At 41.2% G+C, this 19103-nt stretch overlaps 2 protein-coding genes and 1 long non-coding RNA gene across 3 annotated transcripts; 2 read left to right on the top strand and 1 right to left on the bottom strand.

Moving 5' to 3' along the window:
- Nucleotides 1-861: 861 nt before the first annotated feature.
- Nucleotides 862-8079, bottom strand: LOC136442879 (G-protein coupled receptor 161-like). Its single transcript, XM_066439888.1, has 4 exons — nucleotides 7567-8079; nucleotides 5512-5883; nucleotides 3390-3682; nucleotides 862-3081 (listed from the first exon to the last, which is right to left on the bottom strand). Exons 2-4 carry the CDS (start codon nucleotides 5798-5800, stop codon nucleotides 2296-2298), a joined length of 1368 nt encoding a protein of 455 aa, XP_066295985.1. The 5' UTR covers nucleotides 5801-5883; nucleotides 7567-8079; the 3' UTR covers nucleotides 862-2295.
- Nucleotides 8080-11461: 3382 nt separating this feature from the next.
- On the top strand, nucleotides 11462-13922 carry LOC136443904 (cilia- and flagella-associated protein 251-like). Its single transcript, XM_066441277.1, has 2 exons — nucleotides 11462-12746; nucleotides 13759-13922. The coding sequence occupies exons 1-2, from the start codon at nucleotides 11462-11464 to the stop codon at nucleotides 13920-13922; spliced, it is 1449 nt and encodes a 482-aa protein (XP_066297374.1).
- Nucleotides 13923-15671: 1749 nt separating this feature from the next.
- Nucleotides 15672-17066, top strand: LOC136442899 (uncharacterized). Its single transcript, XR_010757065.1, has 3 exons — nucleotides 15672-15777; nucleotides 15955-16065; nucleotides 16959-17066. It is a non-coding gene; the product is annotated as an uncharacterized lncRNA (long non-coding RNA).
- Nucleotides 17067-19103: the final 2037 nt, after the last annotated feature.

Genomic DNA, 19103 nt, shown 5'->3' with positions numbered 1-19103 from the left:
AAAATGAGCTTGTATAGCCAATGTGGTCGGCTATAAAAACTCCTTTTGCCAGTTGGATACGGTCTTTGCCACCGTTAGATCTGCTTGGAGATTTCACCTATCAATTCAACTCTACTAGACACGCGGCGCTACGTAATTAGACCAGTGATGCTACATCATTAGTAACCATAGCAACAGAAAACGAAGTCCTTCGTGATGTATGCCAGTCCAGGTGTCATCCAGTAAACTAAGTAACGGACGCACCCTAAATACCATGCCACAGTGTTTGTTTTCGTAGCCACAGTAGTACTCAGTAGTACCTGTATCGTTAGTTGTTGTCCATTGCTATCATGCTAAACAACCAGGACTGCCAAATCACACAGAATAAAAGCACGAATTATTCTGAGCAAATCATCCCAAAAGACAGTACGTTGGCTATGGGGAAAATAGAAAATGGATAATGCCGAAAAATGTCTATTTACGGGAGAACGGGTGAATTCTATACAGAGGAAGCATCAGAAGACGAAATGCATTTATCTGCCAATGCCGTTTGTACAATTTTGAAATAGAGGTTAGTTACATGTGTTCAAAGTGGTCGCTGAAATTTCGACAAGCTTTTCACTTCTTACCGATCAACAAAACATGTCTTCCTGCTTAAGCCACCCAGCAAATTAATCAACCTAGATGTTGGCCAGTTCATATTTTTCGAACTATACTCTCAAAACATACAACAATTGTTTACCTTAAAAACCGCTGGTTCCTGGCTTGAATGTGACGAAGTCTTCATTGTTCAATGTTGCTGATGTATTTAGTGACAACTTACACCCCTAAAAGTATCATAACGATATGGTTATCCATGTGTACTAAAGATGTATCGGCAGAGATAATGCTTGAACATATCTGTATGCCCGGTTAAGTTTGTTTTCTACAGAATCACATAAAAGACAACGCGTTTCTTGTAAATACAGTACCATTACTACAAAAGTGACAAGAATAAAGAAGAAAACGTATCTATGGAGAGGTGACTTGTACCAGGGAATGATGTTTCAATTCGCTGAGTTGGAATTATGGAAAAATTTACGAATGAAGCATTAACGACAAACTCGCGCAAAATCACAAGCATACCTGGTAGGTTTGGTGTGTCCAACCTCTCTGGATGTGTTCAAATGAAACAGTCAGAATGCCCCAGTCGATAATTAACTGTATCACCACGACTTAGTACAATAGTTTTTTTGCCAAACTCACTTGACCCACACCTTGTCACACCTGGTATCCAGGTGAGGTACAGAGGCATTTCCTTTCTCTGACAGACATCTGTAAACAGCTGTCTATGGTAGAATGCAATAATGTAACTGAATACTGACGATCATGTTGTTTAGTCATAGCTATCAAATATACGGTTGCCGGGCATTGATAAAGGATTATCCGGTCAAACCTGTACAAGTGACCACCTGTACACAAGGACACATGCAGCAGGCCAACATGACCACTCTTTGGTGTGGTAGTTCTTTTGATATTTTCCCCATTGACACAAGCATTAAGAATCATGTCACTATGGTGACCAACTGTCTTCATAGACAAGATTTTATTGGTTTTCTAAGTTGTCTTATGGGACAGGTTCGACTGTATAGGTAAATTAACGGACAGTGACATGCGATCTTTATCTCATAATTTGTTTGAGTCTCATGATTATCTGTATGGTTACATGTATAACGGTACCCCTGACTACCTAACCGTTTCTATTTGAATGTTTGGGAGACTTCCGTCATTGGATGAGTCAGTGATGACAATGGCTGGAACACAATACTGTGTGGTGACAGACGTTTAGAATATAAACCTCCCATTGGTATTTGTAGATAATAATTAAACAAACACAGAACGTAGCTATGGTGCTGTTTGCCTTCAAATCATGTCTGATTTCGTTTTAGAGCCTGCTTTTAAGGCGAAACAATTTTTGCAAATGATTTTCATTTTCTTCTTGCCTAGCCCATGGGCCAAACGCTATCTTCCATTAAAAACATGACCATAGTACGCCCTGAAAAGAAGATACAGAGACAGGAGGTTCCGTTGCAGTACCATAGAGAGCCGCTAGGAGCATTATTCAGTCTTTATTCTACCATAAACATTCTTCCATAGCTTCTCAAGATGTTATTACTACAGTAGTATTCTGTCCACATGCAAACCCACAAACGAAAACGCCATACTATAAGTTCTTTTGTAATAAAACCACATGATTATGATAGTATTGATGAGACGATGACCTGAGATTTCCTTAAAACGAAAATTCTGAAGATCCCAAGATCGACATGAACATGTTTATTCCTCAGACGGTGTCGGCTGTGGAACACCTGGTAGGTCTTCTTGCCGTAACGTGACGTCATCAGAGACCTCCCTGTCCAAACTGCTTTCCTCTATCGGCGCTGAAACAATTGTCTCCGCTTCGTCAGCGAACCTTACCACGGTATCAGTTCTCCGAAATCCCGACACTCCCGCTTCTTCTCTAACAGTTCTGTCCGTTTCAGCTCTTTCTTTTGTCAAGTTTACGGCTGACAGTCTCGATGTTTGGGTGTTTGTTGCCGCTAGTTGCGCAGGCGCGGCTGTCGCGGAGTTCCAGAGATCGTCCGTCCCCACGACTGTCGTCGTGGTTCCCTGATCCACCGCCTTCCTCTTGAACAGCCTCCACACGGTTTTACGGATCATTCTGTTCATATAACCATAGATAAATGGATTGATAACACATGCTATGAATCTCAGCCAAACTGCCGTCGTCTCTACCTCCGCTGGGACCTCCATCCCTCCTAGCTCCACGCCTGTGACGACGAGGTAAGGCACCCAGCAGACCACAAACCCGGCGGTTATACAGAATATCGTCCTGGCGGCCTTACAGTCCTGTCTGCGGTACGCCGGCCCGCCCGTGACTTTACAGGAATGCGGTTGTATTCTGTTAAGTCGGCGTCTGTGGCTAAAGGCGGTCTGCCCTATCCACCCGTAGGAAAATAACATCACCACGATGGGCACGGCCCCCGCCACTACGATTAGGAAAGGAGCATAGCTGATGTTTTCGTCTTCCAGCCAGGACAACGTGCAGTGAAATTTGGCGCCCTGAAAAATGATACCGCGGCAAGTTATTTTTTTCCATTCTTGATGCGAAATCCTCTCGCACTAGAAGGTAAATGCATCGTAAAATTGACAAACTTTACAAAACCATTAGTTTTGTAGATTCAACATATTTGCTAGTCGTTTTTAACACTTAAAACCTTTTATTTCAAAGGCCAATGGCCAGAAATATGTCATATTGTAACAATAACAAAATGTAGTATGTTAAAAATCAGTGTTGGCTTCATTTAACAAAACAGTGTAACGGTTTCAATATCCTAAAGAATTGCCGATGTTTTCGTGTATGTACTCACCTGATAACCGTACCTCCCCCACCCGACGAGTGGTGGTAAAGCGACGCATGCGGAAACCACCCAAACTGCAGCGATGACGCCCACGGACCACCTGGACGTGAAGGTGCTGTTATACTGCAGCGGCCGCAAGATGGCGGAGAAGCGATCGACGGAGACCACGGCGAGCGTCAGGATGGACGCGCAGAAGAGCAGGTTGCCGATGAACCCTTGACCTTGGCACCACTCAGTCCCGAACACCCATTGGTTGTAGATGGATGACGTCAGAGAGAAGGGGATGACGAGGAGAGTTATACCTGCAGGTGGGGGTGGGAGTGTGTATGAAAGATTAAAACTCTTCTAACAAACGAAATACAGGAAGTGCTTGAAATTTACCTGACACCTGGCGGTGGTAAATCATTGTCATAAATGAATGAATGAATGATTGATTTATGTGCTATGATGTGAACGTCAAATGGCGTGGAAAAACATTTCGAAGACAGGCTACAGTGTTTACTTTTTGAACTTGGCTCACATTGAAAACCAAATAAATGTATGAAACGCTCACAATTACAGACAAAACAAGAGCCATCTGCCACTAAAAAATCATGACCAAATTATGTCCAGAACACGAGATATCAAACCCATAGGTTCCGCTGCAATACCGTAACACGCCGCTAGGAGGCCTTAATTCTAATCGTTCCGAGATCTCATTAAGACCTACCTACATACCAAATATCAAGACAATCCACCTAGGCCTTCTTGAGTTACGCTGTTCATCCCTACACATACACACACACAAGCGCTAACAAAAACATAACCTTTTGGGCGAGGGCAATTACTCAATTAACGTACATCATTGTCTACAAAATCCTAATATGAAGTATGTCACAACCCTTTAAAGACGGATGCATGTTTTCAGGATGTAGCATTTCGAAAAAAATAGCTAATTATAGAAAAATATATCCCCATGCATAAAGCACGGGATTCAAAACAACATACAGTTAGCTGAATATGTAAATACTAAACACTTCAGCCACTGGCGCCATGCCTTACTTTATTCGTCCCAACTAGAGATATATAAATATTTGATACCCGCTCGGTAACTTAGAAACGGTTCTCTTCCTCGCACTAGCGCAGGTATCATTTTGTGTCCTTATATCAACGAAATTACCAGCAATAAAACAATTTATGTCCCCCCTGGAACCCACTTCCTTTATCTGAAGAACACTCATGTTGTTTGTAGTGTGCTCTTCGAGGAGGGTCCTGTTTGCTGTGAGCGGCAAATGCAAACAAGTAACAAGGATATCTTCAAGCCGACAGATGTGAAGCTTTAGGTAAAGAAACAAAATGAAACTGAGCCTTTGTTCTAAGATAAGATTCCTAAAACGCTATTTAAAACCTAACTAAGTGGAAAGAAATGATATATTAACAGGTATTTGTTGTCGTCTTGTTTTTCCTCATACCAGAAAAACTTTTTTCACTAAATGTTGAAGTGCCGCATGATTTATGGAACCGCATACAACCTATATTATTCATCACCGATGTCTTGTTTGGCAAATACACGTGCTGGTTATTGAGGAAGCGTGTTTATAAACAACAAAAACGTATAGCATGTTGAATAAAACAGAGGAAAGCGCGATAGCTGAAGATTTTTTATGCTTTATGTTTCACAATGGTAGATCAAATGTTCATACTTCACAAGTTTGTTATACCTACATTGAAAGTGTTAAGATTTACTCAGTTTTTAGTGTTTCCACCTACTAGTATCAGTTTAGTCTTTAAGAATTGTTACGAAATACTTGCTACCATACTTAAGATAGACTAGTCTCTTAGAATTTCTGCAAAATACAAGTTTCCATAATTTCGTACCCAGTACACCTGTTGTGCAAAATTGTTCTATATTAAGCGCTATTTTTCATAAACACAGAACAGCTGTAATCTAAGGTTATAATAGGTTTGAAGGGATTTGACTGTAGATCCAAGGTTATCCTATTCCCATTTTGACTGAGGCAAAACAAGCTTAAAGGACGACGTAAGATGTATTTTGGATCTATGAGAATACGTGCTTGTCCACACCCTTTCTAAGAAGACATTCGCAACTAAACATAGCATTGTTCCTCCAAATAAGTTCAGCAATACCCACCTATGTCACAGCAGGCCAGGTTGAGGACGAAGCGATGTCCCACGTCCGCTAGAATCACGGGTTTCCTGACGAAAACGTAGCAGACGAGCATGTTTCCCACTAGCGATAGCAACAGGACAACCGCCAGTACCACACTCCTGCCAACTGTAGCGGCTAGCCCCATGTTCAGCCCATCCATGCTGTTCACTAGTGCTGATGTTGGTGTAGCGTCGTACACACTTGTGTTCGGTGGCATCCATAAAGAGAGACTCCCGTTGGCGATGTTGTCATGTTCGTAATCGTCAGCCATCTTTAAGAGTTGGTTGTCCGGCTAAACCGTCAACTCACAGATGTAGAGTCTCCCAGCTGAGTTCAATCCATCCGTATGCGTACCTAGAACGCACGGCGAAGGATTTAGAACGAGAACAGTGAGGCCCTTTGCTCTGATACATTTTACGTTGTTCTAACTTTGCAAAGCCTTAGTAACGTTATGTAAGTCCATAAACTTTATCTAGACTTGCTGGCAAACACAGTCATAAGTTACTCACCAAATATAGCTCCAAACTGTGTTACTCAAACACTCCATGTAGATAACATCCAGACTTCTGCTAGTAGCGTGTTTCGCTATTATGACAACAGCATGCAATATCTGATTTTCACGTGTACTAAGTGTGAAAAATGAGCGTGGAAAAGACGTGTACGTTGCAGCTGTTGCTGTCCTACGAGAAATGCATCTGTATCGCGTGTTTGTTTCCGATATGATTAACAGTAACGACAGCCATAAAACTTCCGCGGTTTTAGCAATAGAAACGTGCCGTTTGGAGGTTCAACAGAGGTGAATACGTGCACTATTTTATCTCCATTTTGTCAGGTATACAACGTTGTTTGTCCAGTCACTTAAAGGGGTATACAATGCTTTTAATTTAGACGTCAATCCCTATGTTTTGTCGGTTGCTTTCATGCTAGGTTGGCCTTGAGTGCGCAGCGACCTTATTGTTCACAAAGACTGCAAGATTTATATCAGTACGGTGACATTAGAGAAGTGTTATGAAACATGTAAATGTCACCATTCTTATTTTCTCAATCTCGGAGATATCGCATTCAGCACCATATAGAAGATTTTGCTAGAATCTCAGTACGATATACAAACAGTCAAATGCTATAACAATGGGCCACTTTGCGTGCCACAAAGCACAGCTGTAGCTATGTTAACCGAATGGGAATTTGGCATGATATACGTAACGTGAATATAAACGCCTGTGCCATGTGAATAGACATCTGGGGGCAACAATGAAATAGTTACAGCTGTACGTAACAACCCAAAAAGGCGAATCACACAACCTTAATCACCTAAAAGTTCTTTGCTCTCCGAATATTTGTGATGTGTCATAGAGATATTATGGCTGAAAATAACACCGTTAGCAAGTATACCTTTTCACAATGATATCATTCTAGCAATGGCATGAATTGGTATTTTCAATCGACAATGTGTAGGGGTAGAAAAGTAGTTCTTAGTATCATACTGTATGAATTTTCCGATTTCCGGCCCTTGTCACATGTCGTGTTGACTAGAAACACGTTTTTGCTCGTCTTGTGGGAATACAGTATGGAAATTTTGTCCATCTATCTGATATGGCCAACCGGTGTAACCACTCTTCGGCTGTGATGAATTGTTAGACAAAGGTACAAAATATAAAGTGATTATGAAGTGTAAAACAAAGATATTCATGTAAAAGTAATTATGTATGAACAAATTAAGTGGAAAGTTGTCGACCAGTTAACATCTGAAAATGATTCCAAAAAAGGCCCTCTACAAGACTCATTGCTTTGCGTTGCTAAAAACAGTGAGTACAAATTGACCACATAGACTGGAAAATCTGCCAAATAAGTCAGATTCTGAGTACAAGTAACTCCTTTTCCGGCTAACTCCTCTCACATAATTCAAGCTTATAGAAACTGAGAGACTGAAAGAGAGAGAGAAACTGTGGACAGACAAACGTATGGAGAGAATTATATGTCAGAGTATTGACAATAATGGTCAAATGCATACGTTGTACTTTTCTCTTTGACTCTTACCTTTTCCCCGCTGTCTCCGGTAGCTTCCACCGTCAACACTAGGTCTCGATGGGTGCTCTGGAGCTCAGCATATCACATTCCCAGCCTAGTTCCGAGTGCCCACCACAGTAAAACAAGACTTTAATAGTTCACCTTGCAAAAGACAAAGGTTCCAGCCTTCGGCCAGCACACAATGTCACGAGGCACAAAACCATTGAGAACTCCTTACCAAACATCATCATCAAATGATTTGATTATGTAGAAAGTATCCAGCGGACCTTGGCTCGTATCCTGATAACTTGTCCCGATAACATCGTTTGTCCACGTAGGTGTTATCAACTTCTTATCTCGTTCAGCAGTTTGGGCTTCTTCTCGACGAAACCATCCAGCACAATCTGCCTTATCAGATACAGGGTTAGCTGACAGATTACTTAGCCGGTGACGGCCGACTATAAGCTGAGCATACAATAAATTTCCGCTCAACGTTTGATCCCTACTCTCCCGTCAAAAGCGCAGTACGTATTGCGTACACGTATGACGTATTTCTGACTGCGTATGAATATGATATGGACTCGTCCATTTGAAAGTGGGTTGGACCGACGGAGAATACATTTGCTCACCCCCACTTTACCCACGTTACTAAAATGTGCAGCATAATAAGTAAACTTGAACATTATACATTGTATATATAGAAATCATGCAAACTAGGGCGCTAAATAATTCATGAGCAAATGCTACAATAGCCTTATTTGCTAACATAAGACTTAAATACTTTTTTATTTCAATTTGTATTTGTCTGTGTCTGTGTCACCTATAACTCAAGATCCTTTAATCAATCTGTCTTAAATTTGGCGTGTCGGTTGTGTTTTGGATACAAAACACATTAGCCTCACTGCAAACACCATATCTACTTCACGGAGGACTCTTCTTTCAATCTAGTACGTAGTTCATATTGTATGACCGATCTGAATATACAGTGTTGTGTAGGCGGGTATTTCTTTTTCATGTGCTTCAAGACAAGGAAGTTTTCTATATAAAGCCTCCTTGTTCAAGATTAGTCTGTATTCGTTTACTCGACAGTGTTTTCTCAGCAAGAATGAATAATCTAAGGCGCTGGCAGTGCCGATGTGTAGGTTTGCAGCAGTCGAGGCTGAGCACTTCAGTTGTCAAGATGGAATAAACTAACAAAGGTATGTCTAGTCCCCTTTTTCATTGACCAAACGCACATGTACAACAATATCATAATATACAGCGAAATCAAATAAACACTTGACTATTTGTACCCTTTAACTTCCATTCAATGATTTTCAGTTTAATGATTGATTTTTAGAGACAAGAGAGTAGGTGAAATAAAAACTGTTAGGCCATTTTTTGTCATTGACCAAACGCATATGTACTATATGTACAAGCAAAGGAAAATAGAAGCAGTCAAATTTAAAAACTTAAAATACAAGCGCCACCACTAAACAAGAAGTGGAGATACTAGTACACTAACAATGGTGGATTGTTGAAATTTACAGTGAAAGACATACATCTTTTGACAATAAATTATAAAGAATATTTGAGCGGCGCATGTCCAAAACTCATCTCCAGTGGATCTTTTTCATGTGCTTCAAGATAAGTCTATATTAGTGGTACACAACAAGCTGTTTACACGACCTTATTTGCTTTGTAAAATGTATTATTTAACTTGCTGGCAGAACGAATTTGACACGGGTGGGTGGATAAAAACAAGAATTGTATGAGAGTTTAACCCTCAAACACCCGAACCTATTTTTTGCGACTAAAATGACTGAACGGGGTCAAAAATGACCCCAAAATGTTTTGTTCAGTAAAACGTCCCTTTTCACTTTTTTCGCTGATTGTTATCCGTACATTGCTTCATCAATGTAAGAGAAATGTTTTGGCATGTTTAGGTATGAATAATTCCCATTCATGATCATAATTTATGCAAAAAGATATTGTATTGTGTATTGTGCCGATCTCCCTAGAAAATTAGGAGAGGTTAGAAAAGATGTCTACTGACAAAGTCACGGAAGGAGTTTTTTTTCAGATCAAACATATTCAAATAGCACGTCAAAATCCACGCCTGGGGTCAAAAATGACCCCACTCGGGTGTTTGAGGGTTAAAGCAACTCATTTTTCAATGATATCTGAAAATTGTGACTTTGAAAAGCGCTCCACTACTAGTAAGACTAGAATTAGTGCTCACCCTCTGGGAACTGAAATATGACCATATATGAAACTACCTGTTTATAAAATATTGGAAATATTGCCTCTCTAACGCAGTGGAAGACGAAAGCCGTTTCATCTCTATTTATTTGAATATCCAGTGTTGTGCAGCTGGTATTTCTTTTTCATGTGCCTCAAGATTGGTCTGCTCTGTTACAAAACAAGCTGTTTAAACGACCTTATTTGCTCTGTAAAATGCATTATGTAACGTGCTGGAAGAGCCAATTTGCAACGTTTCGCAACAGTCAGGGCTGAACATTTCAGTTGTCAACATAGGGAGAAACTAAGGGACAGTCTGTATGACCAGATGCTTTTGATACATGCATATACTCCCTCACACACACACACACACACACACACACACACACACACACACACACAGAGAGAGAGAGAGAGAAAGAGAGAGAGAGAGAGAGAGAGAGACACACACACGCACACACACACACACACACACACACACACAGACAGAAACACACACACAGTCAGATAAAGGAAGGGGCGTCTGTTGTTAATTTTTAAACTGTAGAAGCATTTTTGTCAAAATCTTCCAAAAAGTATAAATGAAGACAGCCTCAAAAGAAGGAGAGATTTTCATCATTGTGGGCATGTAGGTAGCCTAGACAGAGATGAACACAGTTATATGTGCAATGTATGCAAAGGAAGACATAATTTGCATAAATAATGAGAAAATACTATAATTTCAATGATATCCACGATATGGCTTGCTCTTCATGGCGGGTGGAACATGAACAGATACCAAACATGCAAATAAAGGCAAAATTTGCAAAATTAAAACGAAAATGCCGCAACTCCTTAGCATTAAATGATTGAAATTGCATACGTGTAAGTGATTTAGAGATAAACATTGCCTTGCATTGATGATGCAAATGGCGAAGTTATTAGCATAGAATTCACAAAATATTTCATGGAAGTATGCGTTGTTGGTACATAGTTAAGTCCATTGTATGCATGTTACATATATGGTTTTGTACCACTCAATTTCTTTTCCTTCCCAACGTTTTTCTCTTTAATTGCTGATGCACCCTTGATGAACAAATCTAAAACCCAGCGCAGCCACCCTACCACAATTTTTCATCATGAAAAAATACTGTTGTTAGCTGAACTAGGTTTACTCCTTCATCATGTCCTTCACATGTGGGAATGCTTATGAAGTATCTTAATTTTGGCCAATGTTCTAAATCTGACCATTAATCACTGCAAGTATAAGAGATGTGATCGTACACAGGAGCAAATTTATCATACGTTAAATAAGGTATTGTCTAAGGGTGGCTGAGGAATTTTGGGATGTTTTTGAAAAAACCCTTTCTTAACCTTTATAAACCTTCCTCAACCTTAATTTTTTCAGGTAATACCTTATAGCAAGGTGATAATTTATGCAAATTAGTATGATGTCATGATTACGTCATCAAGATTTATAAGGCCACGCCCCTTTTTTTAGAAAAAAAAACGCTCTCCTTGGCTTATGTTTCGATGTTCATCAATATAACTTTGCAGGAATGTACATGATAGTAATACGTAAAGAATGACCCGTGCCTACGCGAATATTTTGAAATAAAGATTTTTGGCGAATTTTTGTTTGTTTGATAACCTCGCCAATTCCTCAGCCACCCTTTTAACTTCAAATGAGCAAGACTTGGTACTTGTTCCAAATAGATCGACAAAAATGACATCAAACAACACAGACCTGTCTCCGGATGCCGTGTGCGGACAGGTAGAGCATAAGTATGAAGACGTGGATGTAGAGTTCGGCGGAGTAAACGTGATGTTGGGCTCCGGGCTCAAACATGCAGCACCACTTGATCTCCCCCCTCGGCATCCTGACATGGAGGAAAAGGAACAAGCACAAATAGAGAAAGAAGAAGAAGAAGTCCATAAGTACGAGGACGTAGATGTAGAGTTGGGCGGAGTAAACGTGATGTTGGGCTCCGGGCTCAAACATGCAGCACCACCTGATCTCCCTCCTCGGCATCCTGACATGGAGGAAAAGGAACAAGCACAAATAGAGAAAGAAGAGGGCCATAAGTACGAGGACGTGGATGTAGAGTTCGGCGGAGTAAACGTGATGCTGGGCTCCGGGCTCAAACATGCGGCGCCACCTAATCTCCCTCCTCGCCACCCTGACATGGAGGAAAAGGACAATGAACGAGCACGAATAAAGAAAGAGGTAGAAGAAGGCCGTAAGTACGAGGACGTCGATCTGGAGTTGGGTGGGATTAACGTGATGTTGGGTCCTGGTTTGGAACGTGCAGCGGCCCCTGAGCTCCCTCCTCGCCACCCTGCCCCGGAGGAGAAAGAAATGGAACCAGCAGGCGGAAGAGGCCAAAAGAAAGTGGAAGAAGGCCACACGTATTTGGATGTCGATCTGGAGTTGGGTGGGATAAACGTGATGTTGGGTCCTGGTTTGGAACGTGCAGCGGCCCCTGAGCTCCCTCCTCGCCACCCTGCCCTGGAGGAAAAAGAAAAAGAAGAGGAACGAGCAGGCCAAACGGGCCGAAGGGAAGAAGAAGAATGCTTTAAGCACGAGGACGTCCTTCTAGAGATGGGCGGGGTTAAAGTCATATTGGGCTCTGGGGTGATACGTAAAGCGCCCCCTGAGCTCCCTCCTCGCAATCCTGCCATGGAGCAGAAAGAGAAGGAACGAGCACGCCGAAAGAAAGAAGAAGAGGATGAAGAAAAAGAGAACGCACAAGATGACGGCAGTAGGAACAAACAAGAGGAGAGGATGTGCGAAGACGTGGATCTAGAGCATGGCGATGACAATGCTCCGGATTCAGGCTTGCAACAATCTGCGCCCGCTGACACCCCTCTTTGCCATCTTGACATGGGAGACCACGTGGTTGTGTGGCCAGAGCAGAAGGAAGACTCGTGCTCCGAGCAGTGCTACAAACCAGAGGAAACTACCGGAGATGAAGAGCAAGATGAACGTAGCTTTGCCGCGAAAGCTAGAGGTAAGTCCAGGCTCAATCACTGTACTTGCACCACCATATTGCTTATTATCAAACCAAATCATTTAAGTTTCAAGATATCTTGGCGTTTCAACTCAGTCTGTAGGATAATTTGGATTTGCACATTAAAATTCATATAATCTACGAGAATTCATATTATGTATTTTGGTTAGTTCGCTACTTCAAATTTCAGCTACAATCTCAAAGGAAGAAGTTGGTCATGCACATCTTATGGCTAAGAATCACTCACATTGGAAATTATAAAGGGTTTTATCACATGCAAAACGTCCTATCCAAGAGAGGCTAAGTATATATTGTACTGCAAACGCAGTGAAGAAGGAGATACAATGACGAAATTAAGCATATCAGGACCCCATTTGCATAACGATGAAGAAATGTTTTTTTCTAATATACGAGTTGCATAACATTCATACTTTGGGCAATTTGTGTTATCTGTTATTTGAGAAGATCATTAAACAATACCATTTATGCAAATGAGGATCTTAGTGGCATAATTAATGAGAAATCTTCAGAATATGTCAGTTGTAAAGATTAGCACCCAATGGCGAAAGTATGAGGTCGTGGAACTATGAATCATTCGCTGACATTGGTTTTAGCTTTTGACACGAAAAATGCATTCCACTATAATAAGCCAACCACCAGCCATCAGCTATTATCAACAGTCGTTACCTCATCGTGGGTTCAGTCAAACCACAAGGGTAGATTCATTTAGGATGAAGTAAAACTTTTGCAATTCATGAAGTAAATCAGCTAATTAGATTTCAATGTTTTTCTTATACCTTATTTACCCATTGTGTGTTCATAATCTTGGTTTAATCCACTTGCCTCCGATCTTTAATTTCAATAAAAATCATTGTTGGCAGTGTACCAGTAAACTTTCATTGCAACCATGCTGCAATAGCAACATCTTTGAGCACATATTTGAGTACTCCAAAAGAAAAGACTAAAAGAAAAAAGGTGACATGTTCATGTTTTGTACTATATTGCATCTCAGATCGTGCTATGGAGATGTGGAACCAGATGAAATCCAGTAAAGTTTTCTGGCATGTGCTGGGTTTGGGCCTGCTGATACTAGTGTCGGTTGTCACCGCTGCAAGCCTGTCAACTCGTCTTGTACCTGGAGAGAAGGTAAACTGTGGTCTTTACAATATGTCTTGATCAGTACAATTGTTAGCGGCATTGGTGGACCTTGTGAATAAGTGGCAGCCCAAGAATCCAGAGGTTTAGAATTCAAATCCCTGACAACTAGCAATAGTATATGGTGGCATTCATAATCTGTTTCAGGTTATATTTTTTATGCACAATACAATCGGCATCAGGTTAGTAGATCATTGGAGAAAAGAATTTTGTTTGTTTCTATTCTCATCATTACCTAAATATGCAGTAGCAAACTTCATCACCGCGGCCCTGATGCAGGAAGCAAAAAAGGTAAAAACATTTTTGTTTGTTTTCTCTATGTTATGTATATTTCTAAAATGCGTCTGTTTGTAGGAGAATCAAGTTGGTGTGATGAGCTGGGCTAGCCAACAGAATTCAAGCACCTCGTGGTGGAGGCCTTTCTACAAGGACAACATCTCGGCTGTCGTCTACACAACCTCTCTTTCCTCACTGTTGGGGTGGCAGTCTACAGTGACAAGTACTGAACGTGGAAACACTGAGATCTTACTGACAACACTCTCGACTCTGTCAACCACTGGTAAGAAATGAAAGTTGTCCCAACCGTGAAACTGAGTGCTTTGACAATAGACATGCAGCAACCAAAAGCCCTGACGTTGAATGGCCACAATGACAATGGAGAGTGAATCAGCTTGATTACAACGCGATGGGGCTCTTTCTTTTTCTTATCATGAAAACGTCCTTGATGTATGTTAGATACCGTATGAATTATAATGTTGCTGTGTCTCAAATAGATGCAATTTAAAGTTTCTTTCTATCACGTAGAACTAAACGTGTGCAAGACCAAACCATGTCAACATGGCCACTGTGTGAACTAAAACAGATAATTACATTCATTCTTTATCGCACAGATGTAGACGAATGTGCACGAAAACCCTGTCAACATGGATACTGTGTGAACAACAATGGTGGATACGGGTGCACCTGCTTGCCCGGATGGACTGGGCGGAACTGTCAGCAAGGTTAATTCCTTCTGTGGGAAAACACATTGCTTTGTCTATTCCTCTTTGTTAAGGAAAACCCTGTATCTCATCTAAGCTCTTACGTGATATCATTGGGCTGAAATCTCTTTGATTGTACTGAGTACGTTTTTCCTTCATTACATTTTCATTTGCATAATCAATGAGACAAGATGAATAAAAATTGCTCTAAATATTTCATGGAGGTACATATGAGGTCTCGGAACTCTTCACGTCTCTCTCTTTAAAATATGCATTCTATCTTTTAAGTGTTGTTCGAAAACATTCTTCGCCCAATTACCTTGGAGTAAATCTCAACCACACAGCACGAACACACTACGTGCTTAAGTTATGTCGCAAACCAGTGTCCCATCTTCCTGTCATTATGTAGACATCGATGAGTAAAGGCCTAAGCCTTGTCAACATGGAAGCTGTGTGAACACAGATGGCGGATTCAGATGCACCTGTAGGCAAGGATGGACCGGACAAATGATAGATGATGATGATAAGTCAGTGGATGTAGTCATGATCACCAACATTACTTAAGATCAATGTTATTCTTGTGTCACATTTTTTTCCCATCACACAGACATCAATGCGTGTATCAGAAAACCCTGTCAACATGGAAATTGTGTGAACCAAGATGGCGAATACAAATGTACCTAGGCCTGCTCGCCCGGATGGACTGGACAAAACTGTCAGCGATGTGAATCAATTTGTTGATTTAAAATAAATGCCCTGACATTCTGATTTTCCCCATCACACAGACATAGACGAGTGTGCCAGGAAGCCATGTCAACATGGAGACTGTGTGAACCAAGATGGCGGACACAATTGCACCTGCTCGCCTGGGTGGACTGGACGGAACTGTCAGCAAGGTGCATTCCTAGATCCTTCTTTCTTAAAACAAAGTGCTTTTTGTTACAAAATCGAGCATCTTATTCAATCGATTCGTTGTATCATCATCAGGTGGAAAGCTCTTACTCTAGCCACCAACTTTAAGTTCAAAGCTCCTCCTGTGTATAAGTAACATTCTGGTTTTCCCCATCACATAGACATAGATGAGTGTGCCAGGAAACCATGCCAACATGGACGCTGTGTGAACCAAGATGTCGGATACAATTGCACCTGCTCGCCCGGATGGACTGGCCGGAACTGTCAGCAAGGTGAATTCCTTCTGCGAAATTCAAAGCGAAATAAACAAATTACTTTAAATTTGTTTAGTCGTCTTTGTTTATGAAAACCCTGTATCTCATCTAAGGTCTTACGGGACATAATTGGGTTGAAATGTCTTTGATTGAGTACATGTTTTCCTTCATTAAATTCCTATTTGCATGATCAATGAGACAAGATAAATAAGTGTAACAGTTGAAAATTATTGCCATGGTGAAGGTGTATGAGTTGTTCTTACTTCACTGTAAGGAAAGTATCAACGTAGCACTCTTAGTTCTGCCAGAATATTTGTTCAAAACGCACTTAGAAATGACTCGAGGAGTTCCAAGTAGATGAACATATCGAAAGGCCGGACAGGACTGGACAGAACTGTGGCCAAGGTGAGTTTGCTCTGTCCATGTGTGCTCACTAATGTGCAAAGGTGTTTAGGAGAAGTGTTCTGCTTTAGGCGTGTATAAAATCCATATTTAGAAAGGAGGATTCCCTCAACTTAGAGGCCCTAGCCATCAAGCTCCTAGGGCGGCGAGACGGTTACAGGGCGGCGAGCCGTTACTGGAGGCTTGATTGAAATCAGGCTATGTTTCACATTACCAGGCATAGCATGGCAAGCCGGTGTTGTGTGAAGGTAACTTCTTTCAAACAACCATATTACAATTTCTTATTTGTTGTTTCTACATCTTAAAAGTGTCTTGAAAAGTAAGTCAGTTTTCACTGCCATAGCCACTGAGGCCTCCACCGATGTGAACACCACGACTGCCAGTAGCAGAGTGAAGTCTGTTGTTTACGTTAGCCGAATTTATTGGGCGATTTTATTGTACAGGCTTCCTCTTTAACTTTAATGTTATTCCTGCGTATCAGTTACATCCTGATTTCCCCCATCACACAGACATAGATGAGTGCACCAGAAAACCCTGTCAACATGGACGCTGTGTGAACCAAGATGGCGGATACAAATGTACCTGCCCACCTGGATGGACTGGACGGCACTGTCAGCGAGGTGAATCATTTTCTAGATATAAAACAAATGACACGTTTATATCCTTTGTTTCTAATTAATGTTTAATGTTCTTCCTGTGTATAAGTAACATTCTGATTTTCCCCATCACACAGACATCAATGCGTGTATCAGAAAACCCTGTCAACGTGGAAACTGTGTGAACCAAGATGGCGGATACAAATGGATGAACTGGACAAAACTGTCAGCGATGTGAATCATTTTGTTGATTTAACATGAATGCCCTGACATTCTGATTTTCCCCATCACACAGACATAGATGAGTGCGTCCGGAAGCCATGTCAACATGGAGACTGTGTGAACCAAGATGGCGGATACAATTGCACCTGCTCGCCTGGGTGGACTGGACGGAACTGTCAGCAAGGTGCATTCCTAGATCCTTCTTTCTTAAAACAAAGTGCTTTTTGTTACGAAATCCAGTATCTTATTCAATCGATTCGTTGTATCATCATCAGGTGGAAAGCTCTTACTCTAGCCACCAACTTTAAGTTCAAAGCTCCTCCTGTGTATAAGTAACATTCTGGTTTTCCCCATCACACAGACATAGATGAGTGTGCCAGGAAACCATGCCAACATGGGCGCTATGTGAACCAAGATAGCGGGTACAATGGCACCTGCTCGCCCGGATGGACTGGACGGAACTGTCAGCAAGGTGAATTCCTTCTGTGAAATTCAAAGCGAAATAAACAAATTACTTTAAATTTGTTTATTCGTCTTTGTTAATGAAAACCCTGTATCTCATCTAAGGTCTTACGGGACATAATTGGGTTGACATCTCTTTGATTGGGTACGTGAAATCTCTTTGATTGAGTACATGTTTTCCTTCATTAAATTTCTATTTGCATGATCAATGAGACAAGATAAATAAGTGTGGCAATTAAGAATTATTGCCATGGTGAAGGTGTATGAGTTGTTCTTACTTCACTGTAAAGAAAGTATCAACGTAGCACTCTTAGTTCTGCCAGAATATAGATTCAAAACGCACTTAGAAATGACTCGAGGAGTTCCAAGTAGATGAACATATCGAAAGGCCGGACAGGACTGGACAGAACTGTGGCCAAGGTGAGTTTGCTCTGTCCATGTGTGCTCACTAATGTGCAAAGGTGTTTAGGAGAAGGATTCTGCTTTAGGCGTGTATAAAATCCATATTTAGAAAGGAGGATTCCCTCAACTTAGAGGCCCTAGCCATCAAGCTCCTAGGACGGCGAGACGGTTACAGGGCGGCGAGCCGTTACAAGAGGCTGATTGAAATCAGGCTATGTTTCACATTACCAGGCATAGCATGGCAAGCCAGTGTTGTGTGAAGGTAACTTCTTTACAAACAATCATACTACAATTTCTTATTTGTTGTTTCTACATCTCAAAAGTGTCTTGAAAAGTAAGTCAGTTTTCACTGCCATAGCCACTGAGGCCTCCACCGATGTGAACACCACGACTGCCAGTAGCAGAGTGAAGTCTGGTTGTTTACGTTAGCCGAATTTATTGGGCGATTTTATTGTACAGGCTTCCTCTTTAACTTTAATGTTATTCCTGCGTATCAGTAACATCCTGATTTTCCCCATCACACAGACATAGATGAGTGCACCAGAATACCCTGTCAACTTGGAAGCTGTATGAACCAAGATGGCGGATACAAATGTACCTGCCCACCTGGATGGACTGGACAAAACTGTCAGCGAGGTGAATCATTTTCTAGATATAAAACAAATGACATGTTTATATCCTTTGTTTCTAATTAAAGTTCAATTTTCTTCCTGTGTATCAGTAACATTCTGATTTTCCCCATCACACAGACATAGATGAGCGTGCCAGGAAACATTGTCAACATAGACGCTGTGTGAAAAAATATGGCGGATACAAATGACCACAAATGTACCTGTTTACCCGGATGGACTGGACAGAACTGTCAGCAGGACACGTTCCTAAGATCCCTCTTTCTTAAAACGAATTGCTATTTGTTACAAAATCCTGTATCTTATCCAATCTATTCCTTGCATCAATTAGGTGGAAAGCTCT

This window comes from Branchiostoma lanceolatum, chromosome 10, assembly GCF_035083965.1.
Source record: "Branchiostoma lanceolatum isolate klBraLanc5 chromosome 10, klBraLanc5.hap2, whole genome shotgun sequence".
In the NCBI taxonomy this organism is placed as follows: Eukaryota; Metazoa; Chordata; class Leptocardii; order Amphioxiformes; family Branchiostomatidae; genus Branchiostoma; species Branchiostoma lanceolatum.
The sequence above is the reverse complement of the archived record's forward strand: the minus strand, read 5'-3'. Positions and strand labels throughout refer to the sequence as shown.